The sequence below is a fragment of the Chanodichthys erythropterus genome, chromosome 5, assembly GCF_024489055.1.
Source record: "Chanodichthys erythropterus isolate Z2021 chromosome 5, ASM2448905v1, whole genome shotgun sequence".
Taxonomy (NCBI): Eukaryota; Metazoa; Chordata; class Actinopteri; order Cypriniformes; family Xenocyprididae; genus Chanodichthys; species Chanodichthys erythropterus.
In genome coordinates this window covers 32,410,675-32,431,014 of record NC_090225.1, presented here as the reverse complement: position 1 = coordinate 32,431,014, position 20,340 = coordinate 32,410,675, and the positions used below count along the sequence as shown (strand labels likewise).

Genomic DNA, 20,340 nt, shown 5'->3' with positions numbered 1-20,340 from the left:
TTGCATACTCTCGTACTGACCATAGCATAAAAAATTATATATATGCACACTATATTGCCAAAAGTTTTGGGACGCCTGCCTTTACGTGCACATGAACTTCAATGACATCCCATTCTTAATCCGTAGGGTTTAATATGGAGATGGCCCACCCTTTGCAGCAATTACAGCCTCAACTCTTCTGGGAAGGCTTTCCACAAGGTTTATGTTTATGGGAATTTTTGACCATTCTTCTAGAAGCGCATTTGTGAGGTCAGGCACTGATGTTGGTGAGAAGGTCTGGCTCACAGTCTCCGCTCTAATTCATCCCAAAGGTGGTCTATCGGGTTGAGGTCAGGACTCTGTGCAGGCCAGTCAAGTTCCTCCACAACAAACTCACTCATCCATGTCTTTATGGACCTTGCTTTGTGCACTGGTTCGCTGTCATGTTGGAACAGGAAGGGAACATCCCAAAACTGTTCCCACAAAGTTGGGAGCATGAAATTGTCCAAAATGTCTTGGTATGCTGAAGCATTAAGAGTTCCTTTCACTGGAACTAAGGGTTCAAGCCCAACCCCTGAACAACAACCCCACACCATAATCCCCCTCCACCAAACTTTACACTTGGCACAATGCAGTCAGGCAAGTACCGTTCTCCTGGCAACCACCAAACCCAGACTCGTCCATCAGATTGTCAGACAGAGAAGCGTGATTGGTCACTCCAGAGAACACGTCTCCACTGCTCTAGAGTCCAGTGACTCGTGCTTTACACCACTGCATCCTACTCTGCAGAAAGTTGGTGACTTCTGCGCACTGTGAGCCTCAGCATGCGCTGACCCACTCTGTGATTAAACGTGGCCTACCACTTCATGGCTGAGTTGCTGTTGTTCCCAATTGCTTCCACTTTGTTATGACACCACTAACAGTTGACCGTGGAATATTTAGTAGTGAGGAAATTTCACAAATGGACTTATTGCACAGGTGGCAACCTATCACGGTACCACGCTTGAATTCACTGAGCACCTGAGAGTGATTCATTCTTTCACAAATGTTTGTAGAAGCAGTCTGCGTGCCTAGGTGCGTAATGATATATATATATAATGAGAAGAAGATACTTATAACACCCAAACCCTTTTCCTGAGGAACACATAATATGGACTTTGAGTCAGTTTTTGCTATGGTTGGAATGGCCCAACAACAAGTCACTAGATATAACCTACTAACATTCAACAAGATACAACTAGAGAGACCACAGGAATTAAAACGCATCCGACCAGAGTGCCCGATTTGTAAACGAACGTACTTTGGACTTTCCGGCTCTACGCGTTTCGCTTTTTTTGGCCGTAACCAAGCTTGCTCGGTAGCTCGGCCGATACCGAGTTGGACTTAGGGCGAGGAGTCGACTCCCCCTGCCTGCATGGGTACGAATCCCGCGAAAGGCGACTGACGACAAAAAAAAAAAAGAAAAAAAGAGAGCTCAAAGAGAGATCTAAACAAGCTGAAAAACGAACGCTTCTTACGTCACATTTGCTTTTGTTAACACTATCGGGTAGGTTTAGGCGTGGCGTCGGTGGGAAGTTATTTTAAAACGCAACGGAGCGCAAATGTCAAATCAAGAACCGCGGCGATTCGTCTAAAAAGCAACGTCATAAAAACATACCGCATTCACCCTGTTATCTGCTCCCGCAAAAAAAACAAAACACGCTTTTGGCGCCGCTCAGTGGACATTTCAGAGCGAAACTGCAGCGATATGTACTCACTGGTACGTATTTCGCGACTCACGAAAACGTGCCCACGGGTAGGTTTTCGTCATGAGACCAGGTTGGTAACAGCGGCAGAGGGAGGAGTGTGTGTAACATTGGGAATGAACTGTTGGCCATTTAACATGTTTAGTGGATAGAAGGCTGTGATAAAATTACTAACATTATAATAATACTTATGTAGCCCAGTAACAGTTATTATTAAGCACATTAACACCTATTTACTGAGTAATGAAGTATTTATAAGAGTTTATGATTCAGATAGTATCATAACAGTGTCTGTGTGCTCAGTTGATATTATCAAAGGGTACATATCACACACAATTTCTGCCAATCTCATGTTAATCTTGATTATAGAGTAGTAGTGCATCCTTCATGTCTTCGAGAAGTCTTTAGTTTTATCATGTTTATAAAAGATACGCTGTACCGAGTCTTTCCGAAAACAGCCAAACGCCTGGAGGCATGCCGTGTGAGCGGAGCTATAGAGTCATGCGCAGCTTTTGTGTAGAGATTGTCTGCAAGCTATCAATGGTCAACAATGGTCAGCTAAACAACTGTATTTAAACACAATAAACCATCGCATTATCCCTGGATAACTTTTGAATCACTATAATGAATATAGCGTATAGTGAATGATGAATAATGAATTTATAAATTCACTACGTTCGTGTTGTTTACATTATACGCACTCAGACGCCTACTGCCAACAAGACAGACATTTGAAGCAGTTTTACTCTCCACCTGAAATAGTAGAATAGTAATAAAAAAAAAGTCCAATAAAAGCTTTTATTGACACCAGACCCAGAGAACGACAGGATTTTCAAAGTGGGTATTTATGAGGTCAAAGGGCAGCAAGCACCGCCTCCGCAGAAGAAGATCAACGCCTACTTCATCACTGTTTAGCCCCGCCCACCGATTCACTCATGACATGCAATAGGTTGTTTGCACATGATGTCACTGCTGCATGCGGCTGGAGGGCAGGGACTGATTTTTCTATATAGGAATCCTATCACAAACTCAAAATTCCTGTGTTTTGCGTTGTTTATGGTTGCTCAAATCGATCAAACCGAGAAACCACAATGAGCATTTATCGTTTACGTAACATATCGTTTTTTAACTTTAAAAGGTCTCACCTTTATAGTGTTTTGCATCTGCCAATACTGAAATGAATATGGATACCTGCTTACCTTATTGTTTTTGACTTGGTTAAATACCCACATTCTTCATGGTCTCGTTTGCCGGGAAGAGAAGCTATTTTATCCCGTTGCATGATCATTTGGTGTTTTCACTTCAGTTTTGTAGCCGTTCACATTGATCTGGTTACCGTGGAAACAGTGTCATGTGCTGCTGCTTCAGCCATCATATGGTAGAAAATGCCCAAATAAAAAAACTGTGTTCAACAAGCTGACAGAAGTCGATCCGTTTCTTTGTTGGAAGGGTGTAATGTTAAATGTAACTGTAGATTTAATGTTTTCTTTGTAATTATTCACTTTCCCATATGACCACGGAGGAGAATCGGAGGGGCATTCAGCGGACCGACACCCTTTTTTACAGTCTATGACAGACACCAACACACTGTATTTTATTTTTATTTTTGTGTATATTTAAACAAATGACAACCAAAATCAACCCCATAGAAGCTTGTGAACAGTTTGAAGTGGATGTGTGCAAGTTATAATCATTCACAGGCCGAGTGAGAGTCATACTTGCAAATGTAATGTTAATTAATAAACCAAAACAGAATACAAAACTTTCAAAAACACTCAACAATGTGATAGGGAGTGGGTTCAATCAGTGACATTATTAGATTTGAGATACCGTAGCATAATGGGAATGGAGCTATGAATAGAGACATTTAATGAGCACATATAAAGCAACTTTGTTAACAAAGGGGTTCACAACTTAATACTAAATCACTGTTTCAGGAGTCTGGGGAGTCACAGTCTCAGGAGAAATTCCTGATGGTTCGGTCCGATAGTGCAGTTGAAATCACATTCTTCTGCATTGAGTGAAGAAATGACAACAAACTTGTGCTGTTAATTTGACTGTTGTCGAGGAAGTTGTGCATGGCCTGAAGTGGATGAGGCCTGCCAGCCCCGCTCAGGAGCCGGGTGAGGTCTCCAGCAATCAGAAGAATCGGCAGGAGCAAAGAGAAGAACCAGAGGAAGAGTGCGATCTGTGTGGGGGCTTTTAACCTCTACAGAAGTCACAGCTTTGAGCTTTTGGCTTTCCAAGCAGAAAAAGTTCCTTTGTTTGAAAGTGACCTCATTTGTATGAGGAGTAAGCTGGCAAGTTTGTGTCCATTTACACTCTGATAAATATAACAAACATACAATGCATTCTAAGAGATGGTGATGTCCACCAAAGTGTGAGTTATAACGAGTATTTTCACATGAAACACCACCTAGATGGGCTACATTATCTAGTAGATCTGTCATCATGGATTCATAACACTATACAATATACAAAAGAACAAAATACAAACAGTAATAATACACAAAATGCACTGGGGAAATGCGTTCATTCATTTGGACAGATTTGTCAATGAATTGGTGGCAAGGATTCCATATGGACTGATTCTTGTGGCCTGTTCTTCTCTGATCTCTCAAGTGTCTTTGAAGTGTATGATGGAAGCAGATGCTGGGGGGGATTGACTTTTACAACTGTGTGTTTGATCGCTCCAGACGCTACATAATGTAACTTATTCGACTTAGTCGAAATCTCAATCACTAACGGACCAAATACAACATGTTATTTATATAAAATATTATTTATTGAACAATAATATTTAAATGAACAACAATAGCCATTATAACAGTAGAAGAAATTGGTTCAATAAGAAAATAGACACAAACAGTTCAGTCAAAAGTACAAAAGCAGCACTCTGGTTAGTACAGGATTTATGTTCAGAGTAAATATAGTTATGAAACTGATGCAAAACTGATCCAATGAGATCAATGCAGTCCAGCAGTGATTATGTCAGAGATCATATTTGAATAAGGAATAAGAAATTTATAAAGTAAAAATTACAGAGACAAACAAATTAAATAAATGATAGTTTAATAGTATAATAAAATCCAGAGTATTGTATCTGACAGATGAAAGGAAAGAACGAAAGATCTTTGCAGAATGAAAAGAGACACAGAAGAGATGAAGCAGAAGCAGAAAGAGTAGAAGCACACAGAAGTAGAAGAAGAGAAGCGAAAAGCAAGGAAAACTTACATCCCACTCAAAATCACATTTGATCTAATAAGAAAAGGTCAAACAGATTGATCCATTATGTCATAGCTGGTGTAACGGCCAGAGTGACTGGACAAATGTCAAAGAAAGATGAAAAGAGATACAGAAGGTGTTGTTTTGACACCTTTAAGAGAATATTGCAGATCTTGCATTATCTCATGTGTGCAGACATATTTTCATACAAAGGTACATCAAGTTCAAATGAGCAACTAATTCTGAAACACATCACTTCTGCAGTTCTCGTCCAATGTCTAACCACAAACGTGTCAACATGACCTGTCACACTGGAACACTTGAGGCGGTTTCCCGGACAGGGTTTAAATGAAGCCAGGATAAGCCTTAACCCAGAATAGTTAATTGTGGCTTAAAAAATGGCTATCTGAAACACAGATTAAGTACGGATTACTAAAACCTGGACTATGGAGGATTGAATTAAAATAAACCAGATTCATTTAAAACCAACTGTGCTAATCTGAATTAGCATGAGAGAGGTTGCCTGTAAAACATGAACCAAGAAAAGCTAAAAATCACATGAAACTGAGAAGCAAATCCAAGGAAAACAATTGCAGCAGAAAAAGACTTCAATATAAGAGACATTTATTTTAAAGCAAGCAAAATACATCAGCTGTGAAAAAAAGAAATGCCTGGAAATCTGTTTGCAATGAAATGAGTTGAATCTATGAAAAACTTTTACATAATAGAACATTAAACAGTAAGACGTCTCTCCATATTCTCATCTTTCAACATTTACTCTCCCAATTCAGCCGGTGCAAAGCATGATGGGAAGTGAAAGTCCTGTTTGATTGGTTACTTGACTGAAACGTGATTTCAAAATGTAACCATTTCAAGTCAATTTAACATGAAGCAATCACATTTGAACCAGAAACAAATTAAAAATTGTTTAAATAAAGTGAACAGCACCAAAAAAAATTATATAATATAACATATATATATATATATATATATATATATATATATATATATATATATATATATTTAATATATATATATATATATATATATATATATATATATATATATATATATTTAATATATATGTATATTTAACTAATACATGCGTCTTCTTTGAAACACAGTGTTAATCTGAAGGTAAACCTCCTCCTGTAGGTTTAATTTAAGCTCAGTTTAGTCCTGGAGTCGCTCTAGTCTTCCTCCAGGAAATCAGTTTATTAAACTCTGGACTAGACTAAGTTCAGGACTATTTTAAACCATGACAGAGAAAGCAGGTTTCTGTTAATCTGGTTTAAAGGGCCATTTAATTCTAGGACTAGGCTTAATCTCTGTCCGGGAAACTGCCCCTTGAAGAACAATTGAATATAGCACACATACATACTCTTAAAGATAAAATAAAAATAACCATAAACGAGTACAATAACGAGTAAATTCTTGAAAATATGATGAGGATTAATATATGTAGGAGGACATGAATATATGAAATCAATGTTGATAAATCATAAGCCATAAATGATTAACATGAAATATGAATAAAATGCATGAATATTGACCATTTTGGATCTACCAGAAACGTAATATTTTGGCCCTTATCGGTTTGTTCTGGAACAAGTAATAGTCTAGATTAATAAGACCAAAGATTGTTCATTTGATATACCCAAAACAAATTATACCTCATGTTTAAAGAGATACATTCAGATAAATATGTTATATGTCCTACAGGGACATGTGATGAAAAAAAAAAATGAGATGGGAGGAATAATAATATGTTAATGTGTTTGTGTTTGCTCTCAAATCTTTTGAGTTCTTTGCAAGCGAATGCAGTTTCTCGGGGGAGCTTAAAACTTTTGCATGAAGTAGTGACAAATTATTTCTCCCATCCCATATTTTTCCACCACCTTGTCCCTTTAGGGGCTCCGTACTTTTTAGCATTATTTCATGTGTAAAACCACAGGTCAAACCAGAGCAAAAACACAAAAGGTATAACCATTTAGTTTAAATGCTTATATCTGTAAGAAAAAATAAAAAAATAAATAAATGTTGTGTATTTTGACAGTCTTAACACATATCCAAAGTGTCATGAGTTTTTTTTTTTTTTTTTTTTAATGTTCGTAGGCTGTTCCGCTCCCGGTTCAAAACGGACCCCAATGCATTAGGAGGGTTAGAACAAATTACCAAGTCAAATCATTTTTTTTTTTTTTTGGTATATAAAGCAGTATGTAAATTGTGATTAAACAGGCAGGTGTACAATGATAAATGTAAAATATGCATTTGCATTTATATAATACAGTCGTTACAGAAATGTGTATATATATAGCCTATATTCCAGGCTCATGTGCGGACATTTTTGCAAAATGCAAAATACGTGTCAATACACAACACTGAAGTTTCTAACAAAACTGAACACTAGAGGACTGTGAAACAGCAACACTTTTAAAGGGGTGGTTGATTATGACACTTTTACGTCACATTTGCTTTTATTAACACTGTGGGGTAGGGTTAGGTTTAGTGTGGGTGGTATGTTATTCAAATGTCTTTAATCCATGTAAGTTTGCCATTTGCCAACTCTCTTGCGATTGTTCCCTCGTTTACGTTTATCCCAGTATTTGCTGTCGATGACGTGACAGCGTCCTCCACATTTATCAACGAGCTCCTGCAGTTGAGGACAGTCCTCCATAAATGCTTCAATGGTCTTGCCTTCTAGTTGCTCACCATGAGTGAATAAGATCACTGTGTGTTTCAGGACGTGCTCCTCTTTGAATGTGTTTTCATGTGCTGTGTATCTTCTGACCTTCAGGACGATGATAAAAGCATCGACGCCTGGAGCACATTCAACCAGAGATCTGATGGCCTCAGATTTCAGCGCTTCATCATCACACTCTGTGTCAAAGTCTCCAGGTGTGTCAATAACTGTGATGTTTCTTCCATGAACCTTTCTCTCTGCTTTGAGACATTCATCTCCTGATTTCCCAAGAAGGACCATCTTTCTCTCTGACGCCGACTCCGAGACACTGGCTGTTGGACACAGAAACGTTTTAATGAGAGTCTTTAATTTTAAGATCCTGATGCTGTTTTAGAAACTTCAAAACAAGAGTTATATGGATAAAATGATGGGTTTTCTTCTGTTCCTAAAGCATTCACTTGACTCTTTGCCGTTATGAACACATCTTCATTGTAGACTATACAGTGCATCCGGAAAGTATTTCGAGCGCTTCACTTTTTTTTGTTAAAGTGCCTTATTCCAAAAGGGATTAAATTAATTATTTTCCTCAAAATTCTACAAACAATACCCTATAATGACAACGTGAAAGAAGATTGTTTGAAATCATTGCAAATTTATAAAAAAAAAAGAAAAAAAAAAATCACAGGAACATCAGTATTCACAGCCTTTGCCATGACACTCAACATTGAGCTCAGGTGCTCCTGTTTCCACTGATCATCCTTGAGATGTTTCTGACTGGAGTCCACCTGTTGTAAATTCAGTTGATTGGACATGGTTTGGAAAGGCACACACCTGTTTATATAAGGTCCCTGTGGCAGGGGGGGCGTGGTTCAGCGGAATCTGCAACGGGAGAGAGAAGGAGGAGACGTGCGGTGATTGAGTGGATTAGGCGCAAATAATAAACACCTGTTTCTTGTTTCAGTAATTGGCATGGAGAGAGTATTTAACGTCAGGAGAAACAGGAGCCTGCGAGACAGAGAAGCTGATGGCAGGGGTTCGCCGCCCCCGGGTCACGCCACCATATGATCCTCCGCGAGTTGGATAGCCGACTCCAGCGACGTAGGGCGGTGGCACTGGACCCACTCGGCCGTTCTTCTTGGAAGCCGAGTGATAAAATGCTCCAGCACACCTCGGTCGATGATCTCCTCCACGTCGCTTCCGTCGGCCAGCAGCCATTTGCGGCAGGAGTCCCGGAGCTGTTGGGCCATCACGAAGGGCCGGCCGGACTCGCCTAGCTCCAGGGAGCAGAAGCGCTGGCGATGCTGTTCAGAACTGTGGCCGACCCGCTGCATGATGGCCCTCTTGAGGTCGTCGAAGTCCAGGAGGCTCCGCACCGGAAGCTGCTGTGCCGCTACCTGGGACTCCCCGGAGAGCAATGGGACCAGGCGCATCGGCCACTGGTCCCGAGGCCATCCGCAGATCTCGGCCGAGGTTTCAAATAGATCGAGGAATGCCTCCGGGTCGTCCTCAGGCCCCATTTTGTTGAGTGGAATATGGGCGGGCACAGCGTATCGGTTCGTGGCTTCCGGCCGAACCTCCCGGTCCATCCAGCTCCGGAACCTCTCACAGTCTTCCTGCTGGGCTTGGAGGATGGCCTGGAACCGCCTCTCCTGGTCTTGTCGTAAGTCCAGCAGGGCCTAGTGTTGATCATGTTGCATTACCACGAGGGATGTAATAATCTCCACAAATGGCGCAGCGGAGGACTCTTGCATGGCGGCGGCATCCATCTTCCCTCCCGGGTTTCGGCACCAGTGTAACAAAGTTCGGATATAAGGAGGGAACAGGACAGGGTCGGCAGGTGACTACTGGCTGTTTATTTCACCAAAAATAATGATACAACAAAACAGTGTGCAGGCAGGCACAAAACAGTCAAAATAATTCAAAATTCACTACAACACAATTCAGCAGACATCCAGGAGTGGGGAACAGCCAGTAGTCCTTCTCTCTCTCGCAGGCTCCTGTTTCTCCTGACGTTAAATACTCTCTCCATGCCAATTACTGAAACAAGAAACAGGTGTTTATTATTTGCGCCTAATCCACTCAATCACTGTGCGTCTCCTCCTTCTCTCTCCCGTTGCAGATTCCGCTGAACCACGCCCCCTTGCCACAGTCCCACAGATAACAGAGCATGCCAGAGCACAAACCAAGACATGAAGTCCAAGGAATTGCCTGTAGACCTCTGAGACAGGATTGTCTCAGATCTGGGGAAGGGTACAGAAACATTTCTACAGCATTGAAGGTCCCACTGACCAGGTACCAGGACTCTGAGCCAAACTGAGCGATCGGGGGAGAAGGGCCTTAGTCAGGGAGGTACCAAGAACCTGATGGTCACTCTGACAGAGCTCCAGCGTTTCTCTGTGGAGAGAGGAGAACCTTCCAGAAGAACAACCATCTCTGCAGCACTCCACCAATCAGGCCTGTATGGTACAGCGGCCAGACGGAAGCCACTGCTCAGTAAAAGTCACATGACAGCCTGTCTGGAGGACTCTCAGACCATGAGAAACACAATTCTCCTGTCTGATGAAACACAGATTGAACTCTTTGGCCTGAATAGCGAGCGTCATGTCCACCAGGCACCGCTGACCACCTGGCCAATCCCATCCCTACAGTGAAGCATGGTGGTGGCAGCATCATGCTGTGGGGATGTTTTTCAGCGGCAGGAACTGGGAGACTAGACAGGATCGAGAGAAAGATGAATGCGGCAATGTACAGAGACATCCTTGATGAAAACCTGCTCCAGAGCGCTCTGGACCTCAGACTGGGGTGGAGATTCATCTCCCAACAGGACAACGACCCTAAACACACAGCCAAGATAACAAAGGAGTGTCTATGGGAAAACACTGTGAATGTCCTCAAGTGGCCCAGCCAGAGCCCAGACTTGAACCCGATTGAACATCTCTGGAGATCTGAACATGGCTGTGCACCAGCGCTCCTCATCCAACCTGATGGAGCTTGAGAGGTCCTGCAAAGAAGAATGGGAGAAACTGCCCAGAAATAGGTGTGAAGCTTGAGCATGATACTCAAAAACACTTGAGGCTGTAACTGGAGCTGAAGGTGCTTCAACAAGGTATTGAGCGAAGGCTGTGAATACTGATGAACGTGATTATTTTTCGTTTTTTTATTTTCATTTTTTTATTTTATTTTTTTATTTGCAAAGATTTCAAACAATCCCTTTTGGAATGAGGCTGTAACATAACAAAATGAAAGTGAATACACTGTATATGTGACCATTTGCAACAATGATAACTTACAGATGCATCCCATGATCCTCTTCTGCTGATGTCAGTCTCTGTATAGAGGAAAATGATATTCAGGTTAGTCTTGACATAATCAAACACCAAATTATTAGTTTCAGTAACTGTACATCATCACACACACACACACACACACACACATACAGCAGAGGGACATTTGTCTGATTTTAATGCCACAAGACTGTGTTTGTCATGATGAAGGAAACATTTTCACTTTCGCTTTTGAATTAGCAGTAATTAGGAGCGGCATTTGCTGGAATGATGGGTTCATTATTTCTCTTAATGAAACACACAACAATAAAACAGTGCAATGACAAACTCGCTCATGTTCAGCAGAACTGTTAGAGCAGAGCATACACTAATGCTGATAACTCAAATCTCACTCTGACACATTCAGTTTTTAACTGTGTCTGTCTCTGACTGAACTCAATGATTTTTATTACTAAAATATCAAAGGTGTAAAATGCAAAGTACTCACATAGGTGTTTATCTCCCTTTCTTTGCTTCTTCAAATACAGTCAAGTCAGAATGAGGATGCTGATGATCACTTCCACTTCTAAAACACAAGTGATGTTTGACGAATTGAAATTAATGAGGAAATGGAAAGAAAAAAAAACGATCTGACATTGGTCAAAATTTAGTTATTCACATATTCATATTCTAACTTATTTACATTGTGTGATGTTATTTCTTTTAAGTTGTATACATTTTGGGACTTTTTTTTTAACAAAAGTTTCTATCTACAAAGTCAAACTTAAACTTGGTTCTGTAAGGTTCTATCCGTGAGCCAATCAGCACTTCGAACGCACAGACGAGGACCAATCAGGATGAGTTTTCTTTGTCATGTGGCCGGACTGCTCCGTCACAGCAGAAAACATGAAGTCAGTGAAGATTAATCAGTTCCTCGCAGCGATGTGTATTAGAAACCTCATGATTATTTAATGATCTTGTCAGTGACAGCAGCACAGATTCCAGGGAATTACAGTGTTTGTGTGTGTTTAGCAGCGCTATTTAGAGAATAGATTCGGGTTTTGTAGTTTATTTGCTTATTTCCAGTCCTGTCATTGTCACACGAGGGACAGTTATGTGTATATTAGGTTATGATTGTGTGCTTGAACTGAGCTGTAAAGCTCTATGGCACACTGGATTAAAGTGTAGATTAAGTGAGATGAGATGTTGCATTTTACATTGTTGGTAAAAACTGAATCGTTTTTGAATAATTTAAATATATTACATTTTAAATATTTTTAATTATAGTCAGTGAAACATTTTTCAATGTTTTTAAACTTTTTAAACAGCTGAAGCATTGTCTATTTTCTTGCAGTTTTTTAGTCTTAAAATGTCTTAAATTTTACAATATTAAGGCTCAAAGGTCAAATAGTCAACAATTTAATTGATGGGGTCTTAATTACAACAGTATTATATGTTAAATATGTAATTTCAGCCACACTGCTGTCATTTCACCTCTTCTGCGAATAAAGTCCTGTCAGATGTGTTACCGAAGCTGCTTTCTGTCTAAACAAGAGGAAACTTGAATGGTTAAATTACCCAATATTCCTAACTAATTTAACATCTGCACTGGACAAAAGATTTAACACTGCCTTTTATGATTGAACAAGAAAAAAAATATTAATTAAAATATGAAATAAATGTCATAGAAAGCATTAAATTTAACTTTGTCATGCATGTCAACACATTGTTACAACTAATTTTATGTTTTAAAACAAATTATAAGCAGTTTGTGTTTCTTGAAAATGATCGCTTCAATTCCAAGCGAAAGGTGATTTTTTTATAATTCTGTCTGCATTGATGCTTTAATGTGATCATTCCTACAGCAGTCTTCATGAGTCCAGTAATGAGTCAGGTCCAGTAATCACAGACGGCTCTGATTGGTCCGTCCCGACAGCGCTGACTTAAGTAACGAGTATCACGTGACAACGGTACCGCTGCAGTTAGCGGTCCGAAACATCATTTATTTATGAATAATGGCACTATAAACATCACTAGACCTTCAGTTTAACAAGAAAATGATCAATCATCGTATCTGACTAAATTGAGAGAACTTTCGTGGGGCTCGTAATTTCACAAGCAAAAGTGAAAAATATATTGCGCAGAAAAAAAATGTTTTGGATAATAAAAAACAATATATTACATGCATGATATTTTCCATTTTTTTTTGAAAAAAGGGTTAGCTGGGGAATGTTTTTAATCAGGCGCTGAATAGGACCGCGCGATCCCGCGCTGAAGACCCGCGCACGCGCACAGCAGCTCCTCTCCTCTCTTCGCCATTAGCGCCGCGGCGGTGAGTGAACACTGCTCTACAAGAACTGAATATAACTACACCTGACACAAGTTAACACAGAGTTTAAAGCTGTTGTTTATGTCAGGCAGGTGCACGCGACGCCACAATGCAGATTTTCGTGAAAACGCTGACGGGTAAAACCATCACGCTCGAGGTGAGTGTAGCGCGTGCAGACTCTCACAGACACACTGCACGAGCGATGATCACACACTCTCATGATCTGCAGTGATGGTGACTGAGACGAGCAAGAAAAGCCCAAACCACTGATCAGTTAAAAACAGAGATAAAGATGTGCGTTACACGGTCCGGCCCAATTAATTATGGAAAACATGAGTGAGTAACACCGTTACAGAGGAAACACTAGATCTTCAGACATCTGACGACCTCATATACATCACGCGAAATCGGAGAACAAACCGGTGTGACGTCATTCCGAACTAAATCCGGTCAAAACAGAGTTCGTTTCCGGAGTTTGTGTCCGCTGACCACAGTGATGTTTCTGGAAACGCCTTCGAACTGCCATTAGTCCGTGTGGTGGTGATGATGTGAACTCTCTGGAGCGCTTCTGTCTAAAGTTATATCCCCGGCCTTTATTTCTCTCTCTCTCTGTAGTCATTCTGCTAATTGCTGCTCAAAACCATCCAGTGCATTTCAGGGGGATCCCACGTTCAAGGGGGTAAATTCATGTTTTGGCGGGGCTCCCCTCGTAAAATTCGCATTCCAGGGACTAAATATGTTATTTCGGGTCAGTTCGATTTACGGCAACGGCGTAAAAGTAGCCCAATTCCCCGGAAAAACCGTGAACTTGGCAACACTTGTGGTAATATCTGATCTCTTGCTCCTCCCCCATCATGAACAGACACGCCCCTTCTGCTGATTGGCTACAAGTTTGTTGTGGCGCTCAGTGTTTTTCAGTAATCACTTACTGCACCTTTAACTTTAGTCAATTAAACTTCAAAGTTTAGAATCAAATCTAAAATAAATCTATGCATTTATGAATTAAAATTCAATTCCAAACTGAGATCTGATTTATAATTGAAGCGTGACCCAGAGAATCGATTTGAATCTGTTTGACATAATCCTCTACATGTGGGCGGAGTCATGGTGTTCGTTAACCTCTAATCGAAGAAGAACTTTCCTGTGAGTTTGTTTCAGACAGTCATGTGCTCCTGCTGTGATCTTCCCATCATTCCCTGCAGGTCGAGCCGTCAGATACTATTGAGAATGTCAAGGCAAAGATCCAGGACAAAGAAGGTGACTTACTGTGTGTGTGTGTGTGTGTGTGTCGTCTGTTTTGAGTGAGTGAGTGTGTGTGTGTGTGTGTGCGCACTCTGTAGAGTGTGTGTGTTTGTCAGTGTTTGTGTGTGAGAGAGAGAACATGTCCTCTGTGCTGAGTAAGTGTGTGTGTGTATGTGTGTGTGTGTGTGTGTGTGTGTGTGAGAGAGCGAGAGAGTGCGTCCTCTGTACTAAGAGTGTGTGTGTGTGTGTGTGTGTGTGAGAGAGCGAGAGAGTGCGTCCTCTGTTCTAAGAGTGTGTGTGTGTGTGTGTGTGTGTGAGAGAGCGAGAGAGTGCGTCCTCTGTACTAAGAGTGTGTGTGTGTGTGTGTGTGTGTGTGTGTGAGAGAGCGAGAGAGTGCGTCCTCTGTACTAAGAGTGTGTGTGTTGCAGGCATTCCTCCGGACCAGCAGAGGCTGATCTTCGCAGGGAAGCAGCTGGAGGACGGACGCACACTGTCAGACTACAACATCCAGAAGGTACGAGAGTCTTCACGTCTCTGAAGAAATCAGCTGATCCTCGAATGAACAAACCAGTGTTGACCGATTCATGGCCAAGAATCTGCCGTTCTCGACACGCTGTCAAAATAAGTCTCAATTATAATTAAAGCTGCAAGCAGCGATGAAAGGGCCCTCGCACCCGGGCTCACCGCCACCCGTTGGCCTCAGGAATACAGCGAATGAATACAGGAGAATTATGCCATTAAGTCATTTCGAATTGCCACACTTCCTGCTGCTAACAGGTGGCGCTTTGACCATAACCAAATATTGCGATATAGATGTGTTCAGACCCGGACTGTTATCAAACACGTGAAGTTTGAAGCAGATCGGACATCATATGCCTGAGTTACAACAACTTCCTGTTTCATGGCGTTAATCGCATACATTAGCACTCAGCCAAGTGTTGCATGATTTAACGTGTTTCTAGCATGTTTGGTACTTTGTGGCATAATGAAATGTGAATCTGGGAGGGAATTACAGTGTAAAGCATGCCATTTCCTGTTGCCCCCAGGTGGCGCTATGACTGTAACTGAATATTGTAATATAGATGTCTTTAGGCCAGGACTCTTATAACACATGTGAAGTTTGGGGCAGATCAGACATTGTATGCCCGAGTTACAACAACTTCCTGTTTCATGGCGAAACATCGAACTTTGCCAGGCCGCCACGGACACGCCCTTCAGTGAAAACTCTAGATCTTCGCAATTTAACGTCTCAAAGGCCTTTAGATTAGACTGACCAAATATGATGTTGATCTGATTTAAGCTCTAGGAGGAGTTCGTTAAAGTACAACATGTGGAAATGGCAAAAACTGCCAAAATTTTGTAGAGAAAATTCAAAATATCTCACTTCCTGTTGGGTTTACAAACTTTGCACCAAGGGTCTTTTTTGTAGGTATTGGGCTGTTACATCTGCCTACCGAATTTCATAACTGTACGTGAAACGTAGCACGAAGGGCGCTTAATTGAAATTTTGTAGGTGGCGCTATCGAGCCATTTTGCTGCACCTAATTCTGAAACCCATATCAGATGTAAATTTTCACCACTTCTGATGCGTGTGCAAAGTTTCATGAGTTTTTGAGAACGTTTAGGCCCTCAAAAATGCGATTCATTTTGGAGAAGAAAATTTTGGCTGAGCAATTCCAATAGGGTCCTCACACCATCGGTGCTCGGGCCCTAATTAATAAGTCATAATTAAAAACAGACAATTAAAAATGATATATCAGCCGGTGCTAAAATATCAACCACTAATACTTTCTTAATATGTGAGTGAAGAATCTGCATCAGTGGACAGACGTGTGTGTGTGTGTGTGTGTGTGTGTGCGTGCGTGTGCAGGAGTCCACGCTGCACCTGGTGCTCCGGCTGCGTGGCGGAGCCAAGAAGAGGAAGAAGAAGTCCTACACCACCCCGAAGAAGAACAAGCACAAGAGGAAGAAGGTGAAGCTGGCCGTGCTCAAGTACTACAAGGTGAACACTCACTCACACACACTCTCACACTCACGCACACACGTGTCTCCTGCTGTGTGCCGACTCTAACGCTGCTGACACCGCAGGTGGACGAGAACGGGAAGATCCACCGGCTGCGGCGCGAGTGTCCGGCGGACGAGTGCGGCGCTGGAGTGTTCATGGCCAGTCACTTCGACAGACATTACTGCGGGAAGTGCTGCCTGACCTACTGCTTCAACAAACCTGAGGATAAATAATCAATAAAGCACACAGCAGCACTTCTTTCTCAGTGTTTTTGTCATTTTCTAAATGTTCTGACTTTTTTTGGATGAGGTTGTTTTTGGATCAGTTACACAGATTGATACGGTGGGAGTGTGTGAGGTCAACGTGTGAAAGCGTGAAGTATAAATTAAAGTACACATGAAATCAAAATTGACCTTATTTATTTTGTTAGCTCAAATTGCTAGTTTTGTGGTGAACAATTCATCCGTGCAAGTCAATCCACACAAAACATTGTTTGGCTTCGTAATATTTAATCAAAATCTGAAAATGCTCCTCCCCTCTGCTATGGTGCTCCATCTCTGATGACATCAGTTTGACGGCTTGGGCTGAAATCACTTAAACCACTCCCCTCCGACCGTTAGTGTGCTGTGAGCGAGAGATGGAGAGGAGGAGCGCTAAAGTAAAACTCTGCCCTCTATTCAATATTCTGTTTCACTTGGAAATACGTCACAACACTGGAGAAAAGTCGTTTGCAACTTCGGTTCACGCGGAATTTAAAGTCCTCATGAAAATGAAGTTACGCTGATCTTCTCTATTGTGCCGTATATCCGAGTGAAATGCTTCTGGAAAAAATGTAGGGCGGGGCTTGATTTAGTCTGTGGGGAATTGATTGGATGGTTGTGGTTTGCTATTGGTGGATCTCATGTGAGTGACAGGTTGCTCCGCCCTCATCATCAGAGAAGAGACGCTGCAAGAGGAAGATATTCTGATTCAAGATTATGAGGAACATGAGTTTAACGCAATAATAATGTGCACCCATAAATCATTTAGAATAAACACTGCAATATTCTTGCGGCCGCCATTATGGGGTGAAAATACTAACTGGACCATTGAATCCTTCACATATTACGCTCCTAAAATCTGTGAATTTCACTGCCAAATCAGAAGCGCAACAGAACAGTTTTTAAATTAAGTCATCAGTAAATTGTATGATCCTACAGTAAATGTAGTATTGTCTTATACATGTTTTATTTTACCAGTTGTGGAATCCAACCATTCATCCATCTGAGGTATCGTAGTTAGCCTACTTTATTGAGTATTTCCATTTTATGCAACTTTACACATTTATTAATAGTAAATTAATAATTATACATTTAAGATCATTATGTCTGCAGCGAACAATATATTTCAGACCTAGAGGAGTAATAGTAATAGTATCTAGGTCTGAATTGAAATAAGCTATATTGTATGTTTTAATGGATCACACTACAAACATAATGATCTTATAATACATAATGCATTGCTGTGTCCGTTATCCCATAATTCACACTTTTGGACACTTTTGCTTTAACGGACATTAGACAACACTGCAAAATCAAGCTGTTATATTCATATATTTATTGTCCCAACATTCCCAATTTTTCTGATGCATGTCCTTAATTTAATTTCACATGTTAGTAATAATTCAGTGTTTATAAGCCTTTTAAAGAATTTGAACCCAAACTGACTGGGTTTCTAGAGAGCAAAGGTTTTGTGAAAAAGTGGAAGACTTAAATACAAAGTGTGTCAAATAAACTGTAAAAAGGATTTGATGATCTGATAGTATTTTATTCTGTGTTGTCATCATTCAGGTTGAATTTCAGCTTTAATGTACGTTTTTTTGTTTTAACAAAGCAGCTGATATTGCCATATAAACTAGTGGACTGCGACTCGCTTTCACCCCAGAATGGCGGAAGCGCAGGGCTGCTGCTGGGCGCCGGTGCTGCAATGAAACCTTCTCCTGAGTGTCGCTTCTTGTTAGTGTATATTCTATGCTGACGGCCAGCAGGTGGCGCTGTTCGACAACAGCCTTGAAACCGGAAGCAGTCCGCTGTGGTGAGTTGGAAAAAACTCGATTTCTTTAGCTTGAACCGCTTGAACAGTTTCTGTTTTTCATAACGATTGCTTTATTTTAGTTAATTGACTTAGTAATTTTTTTAAAACATAGTTTTAATATGAACGGGTTTTCTAGGCGATCTTTACTGGAATGAATGTTGACGAACAACTCGATGTTCCTTTACTCACCGCCGGTAGCTCATGACCAATCACAGTAGTCTGGTGTGAGGCTAGACCAATCACAGCCTCGTGCTTAAACCAGATAAACAGCTTCTGAGTCGAAGCTGTTGAAGTCGCGATGGCGTCTGATCCTGATCTGAGGAAAGAACTGGAGCAGTTCCTCGAGCGACTGAACATCGACACGATCTGCGTCGATCATCCTGAGGTGAGACAACCATGAGTTACAGCGATGCGCGCGATTCACGGACACGTGATGTGGAGAATTCCCGCCACACGTGCAAAAATCATGCTTTTGTTCATCATAATTGACCATTCGAAATTATGACATACTAATTAAGTCATATTTATGAGATGAAAAGTCACAATTATGACTTGAAAATCACAATTATGGCATAAAAAGTCGAATTTATTACTTAAAAGTTCATAATCATGACAGAGAACTTCATAATTTTTTTTACGTCAATAATTTCGATATATTTACTGTATTAGTCATAATTTCGACTTTGTATTTTCATAATTATGTGATCATTTGGAGTTTATCTAATTTCAGGTGTCCTAATTTTGTCTTTTGTCATAAGTATGATTTCTGAAGTGTATTTCTGCTCAAGCTGTGATCTGATAAGCCTGACAATATAAACATTGATCTTCTGTGAATCTGTGGTGCTGCAGGTGTTCACGGTGGAGGAGATGATGCCTCATGTGGCTCATCTGAGCGGCGCGGTCACTAAAAACCTCTTCCTGAAGGACAAGAAGAAGAAGAGCCTGTGGCTGCTGTCCGTCCGGCACGACCGGCAGCTGGACCTCGGCGACGTGTCCAAGCGTCTGGGCCTCGGCGGAGGAAACCTGCGTCTGGCGGACGAGGCGCTGCTGCTGGAGAAGCTGCGGGTGCGGCAGGGCTGCGTGACGGCGCTCGCGCTCTTCTGCGACACGGACCAGAGCGTGAAGCTGGTGCTGGACCGCGATCTGACCCACGGCGGACACCAGCGCGTCTATTTCCACCCCATGACCAACAGCGCCACCATGGGACTCAAACCAGACGATCTGCTTCGCTTCCTGAAGGAGACCAAACACGAGCCCGTCGTCCTGAGCTTCGACTGACAAGTGACACCGTTGGTCACATGATGCGCGGCTCAGTGTGATGATGATGGCTGTCGTCGCTCTTTAACTCAGATGTGTCTCTGCCTTCAGACTCATGTTTACATCTTCAAACGCCTGTCACATGTCAAGCTTCACTGTAGTGTTTATGAAACATCTCTCAATATTAAGGTCACTTTTCAAAACTTCTCCTCACAGCAGTTATTCACATTCAAAATGCACTAAAACACCTCATGAGTCAAACCAACTCATTCTTCCACACACTTTATAAAACACTGATCCAGAAACAGTCTTTGTACAGGGTTTTCTTTGACTCTCTGCTGTTTCACTGCGCTACAGTTCATCCATGTTTACATTACAGTAATAAATTATTCTCAAGTTTCATCTTTTGTACAGATGGTGGTGAAATTAAAGACGAACACTCGTGTAGGTGTTCAGCTGCATCTAATTGTTCTGACAGTATTTCATTTCTTAAATTGGAATATATTTTTATAAGGTATTACTGTAGAAGTGTAGAAACG

At 41.3% G+C, this 20,340-nt stretch overlaps 3 protein-coding genes across 5 annotated transcripts; 2 read left to right on the top strand and 1 right to left on the bottom strand.

Moving 5' to 3' along the window:
* Positions 1-6,033: 6,033 nt before the first annotated feature.
* Positions 6,034-18,827, bottom strand: LOC137020836 (GTPase IMAP family member 7-like). Of its 2 annotated transcripts, none has more exons than XM_067386924.1 (4): positions 18,734-18,827; positions 11,404-11,481; positions 10,923-10,960; positions 6,034-7,964 (listed from the first exon to the last, which is right to left on the bottom strand). In XM_067386924.1, the coding sequence occupies exons 3-4, from the start codon at positions 10,933-10,935 to the stop codon at positions 7,486-7,488; spliced, it is 492 nt and encodes a 163-aa protein (XP_067243025.1). In that variant the 5' UTR covers positions 10,936-10,960; positions 11,404-11,481; positions 18,734-18,827; the 3' UTR covers positions 6,034-7,485. The 2 variants fall into 2 exon arrangements, with proteins under 2 accessions (XP_067243025.1, XP_067243026.1); XM_067386925.1 differs by lacking the exon at positions 18,734-18,827 and adding an exon at positions 11,599-13,044.
* On the top strand, positions 13,181-16,818 carry LOC137020837 (ubiquitin-ribosomal protein eS31 fusion protein). Of its 2 annotated transcripts, none has more exons than XM_067386926.1 (6): positions 13,181-13,227; positions 13,313-13,381; positions 14,427-14,481; positions 14,895-14,980; positions 16,337-16,468; positions 16,555-16,818. In XM_067386926.1, exons 2-6 carry the CDS (start codon positions 13,334-13,336, stop codon positions 16,702-16,704), a joined length of 471 nt encoding a protein of 156 aa, XP_067243027.1. In that variant the 5' UTR covers positions 13,181-13,227; positions 13,313-13,333; the 3' UTR covers positions 16,705-16,818. The 2 variants fall into 2 exon arrangements, with proteins under 2 accessions (XP_067243027.1, XP_067243028.1); XM_067386927.1 differs by having other exon boundaries at positions 13,200-13,227; positions 13,317-13,381.
* Positions 17,467-20,267, top strand: prorsd1 (prolyl-tRNA synthetase domain containing 1). The gene is made up of 3 exons (XM_067386923.1): positions 17,467-18,544; positions 18,743-18,929; positions 19,394-20,267. The coding sequence occupies exons 2-3, from the start codon at positions 18,843-18,845 to the stop codon at positions 19,820-19,822; spliced, it is 516 nt and encodes a 171-aa protein (XP_067243024.1). The 5' UTR covers positions 17,467-18,544; positions 18,743-18,842; the 3' UTR covers positions 19,823-20,267.
* Positions 20,268-20,340: the final 73 nt, after the last annotated feature.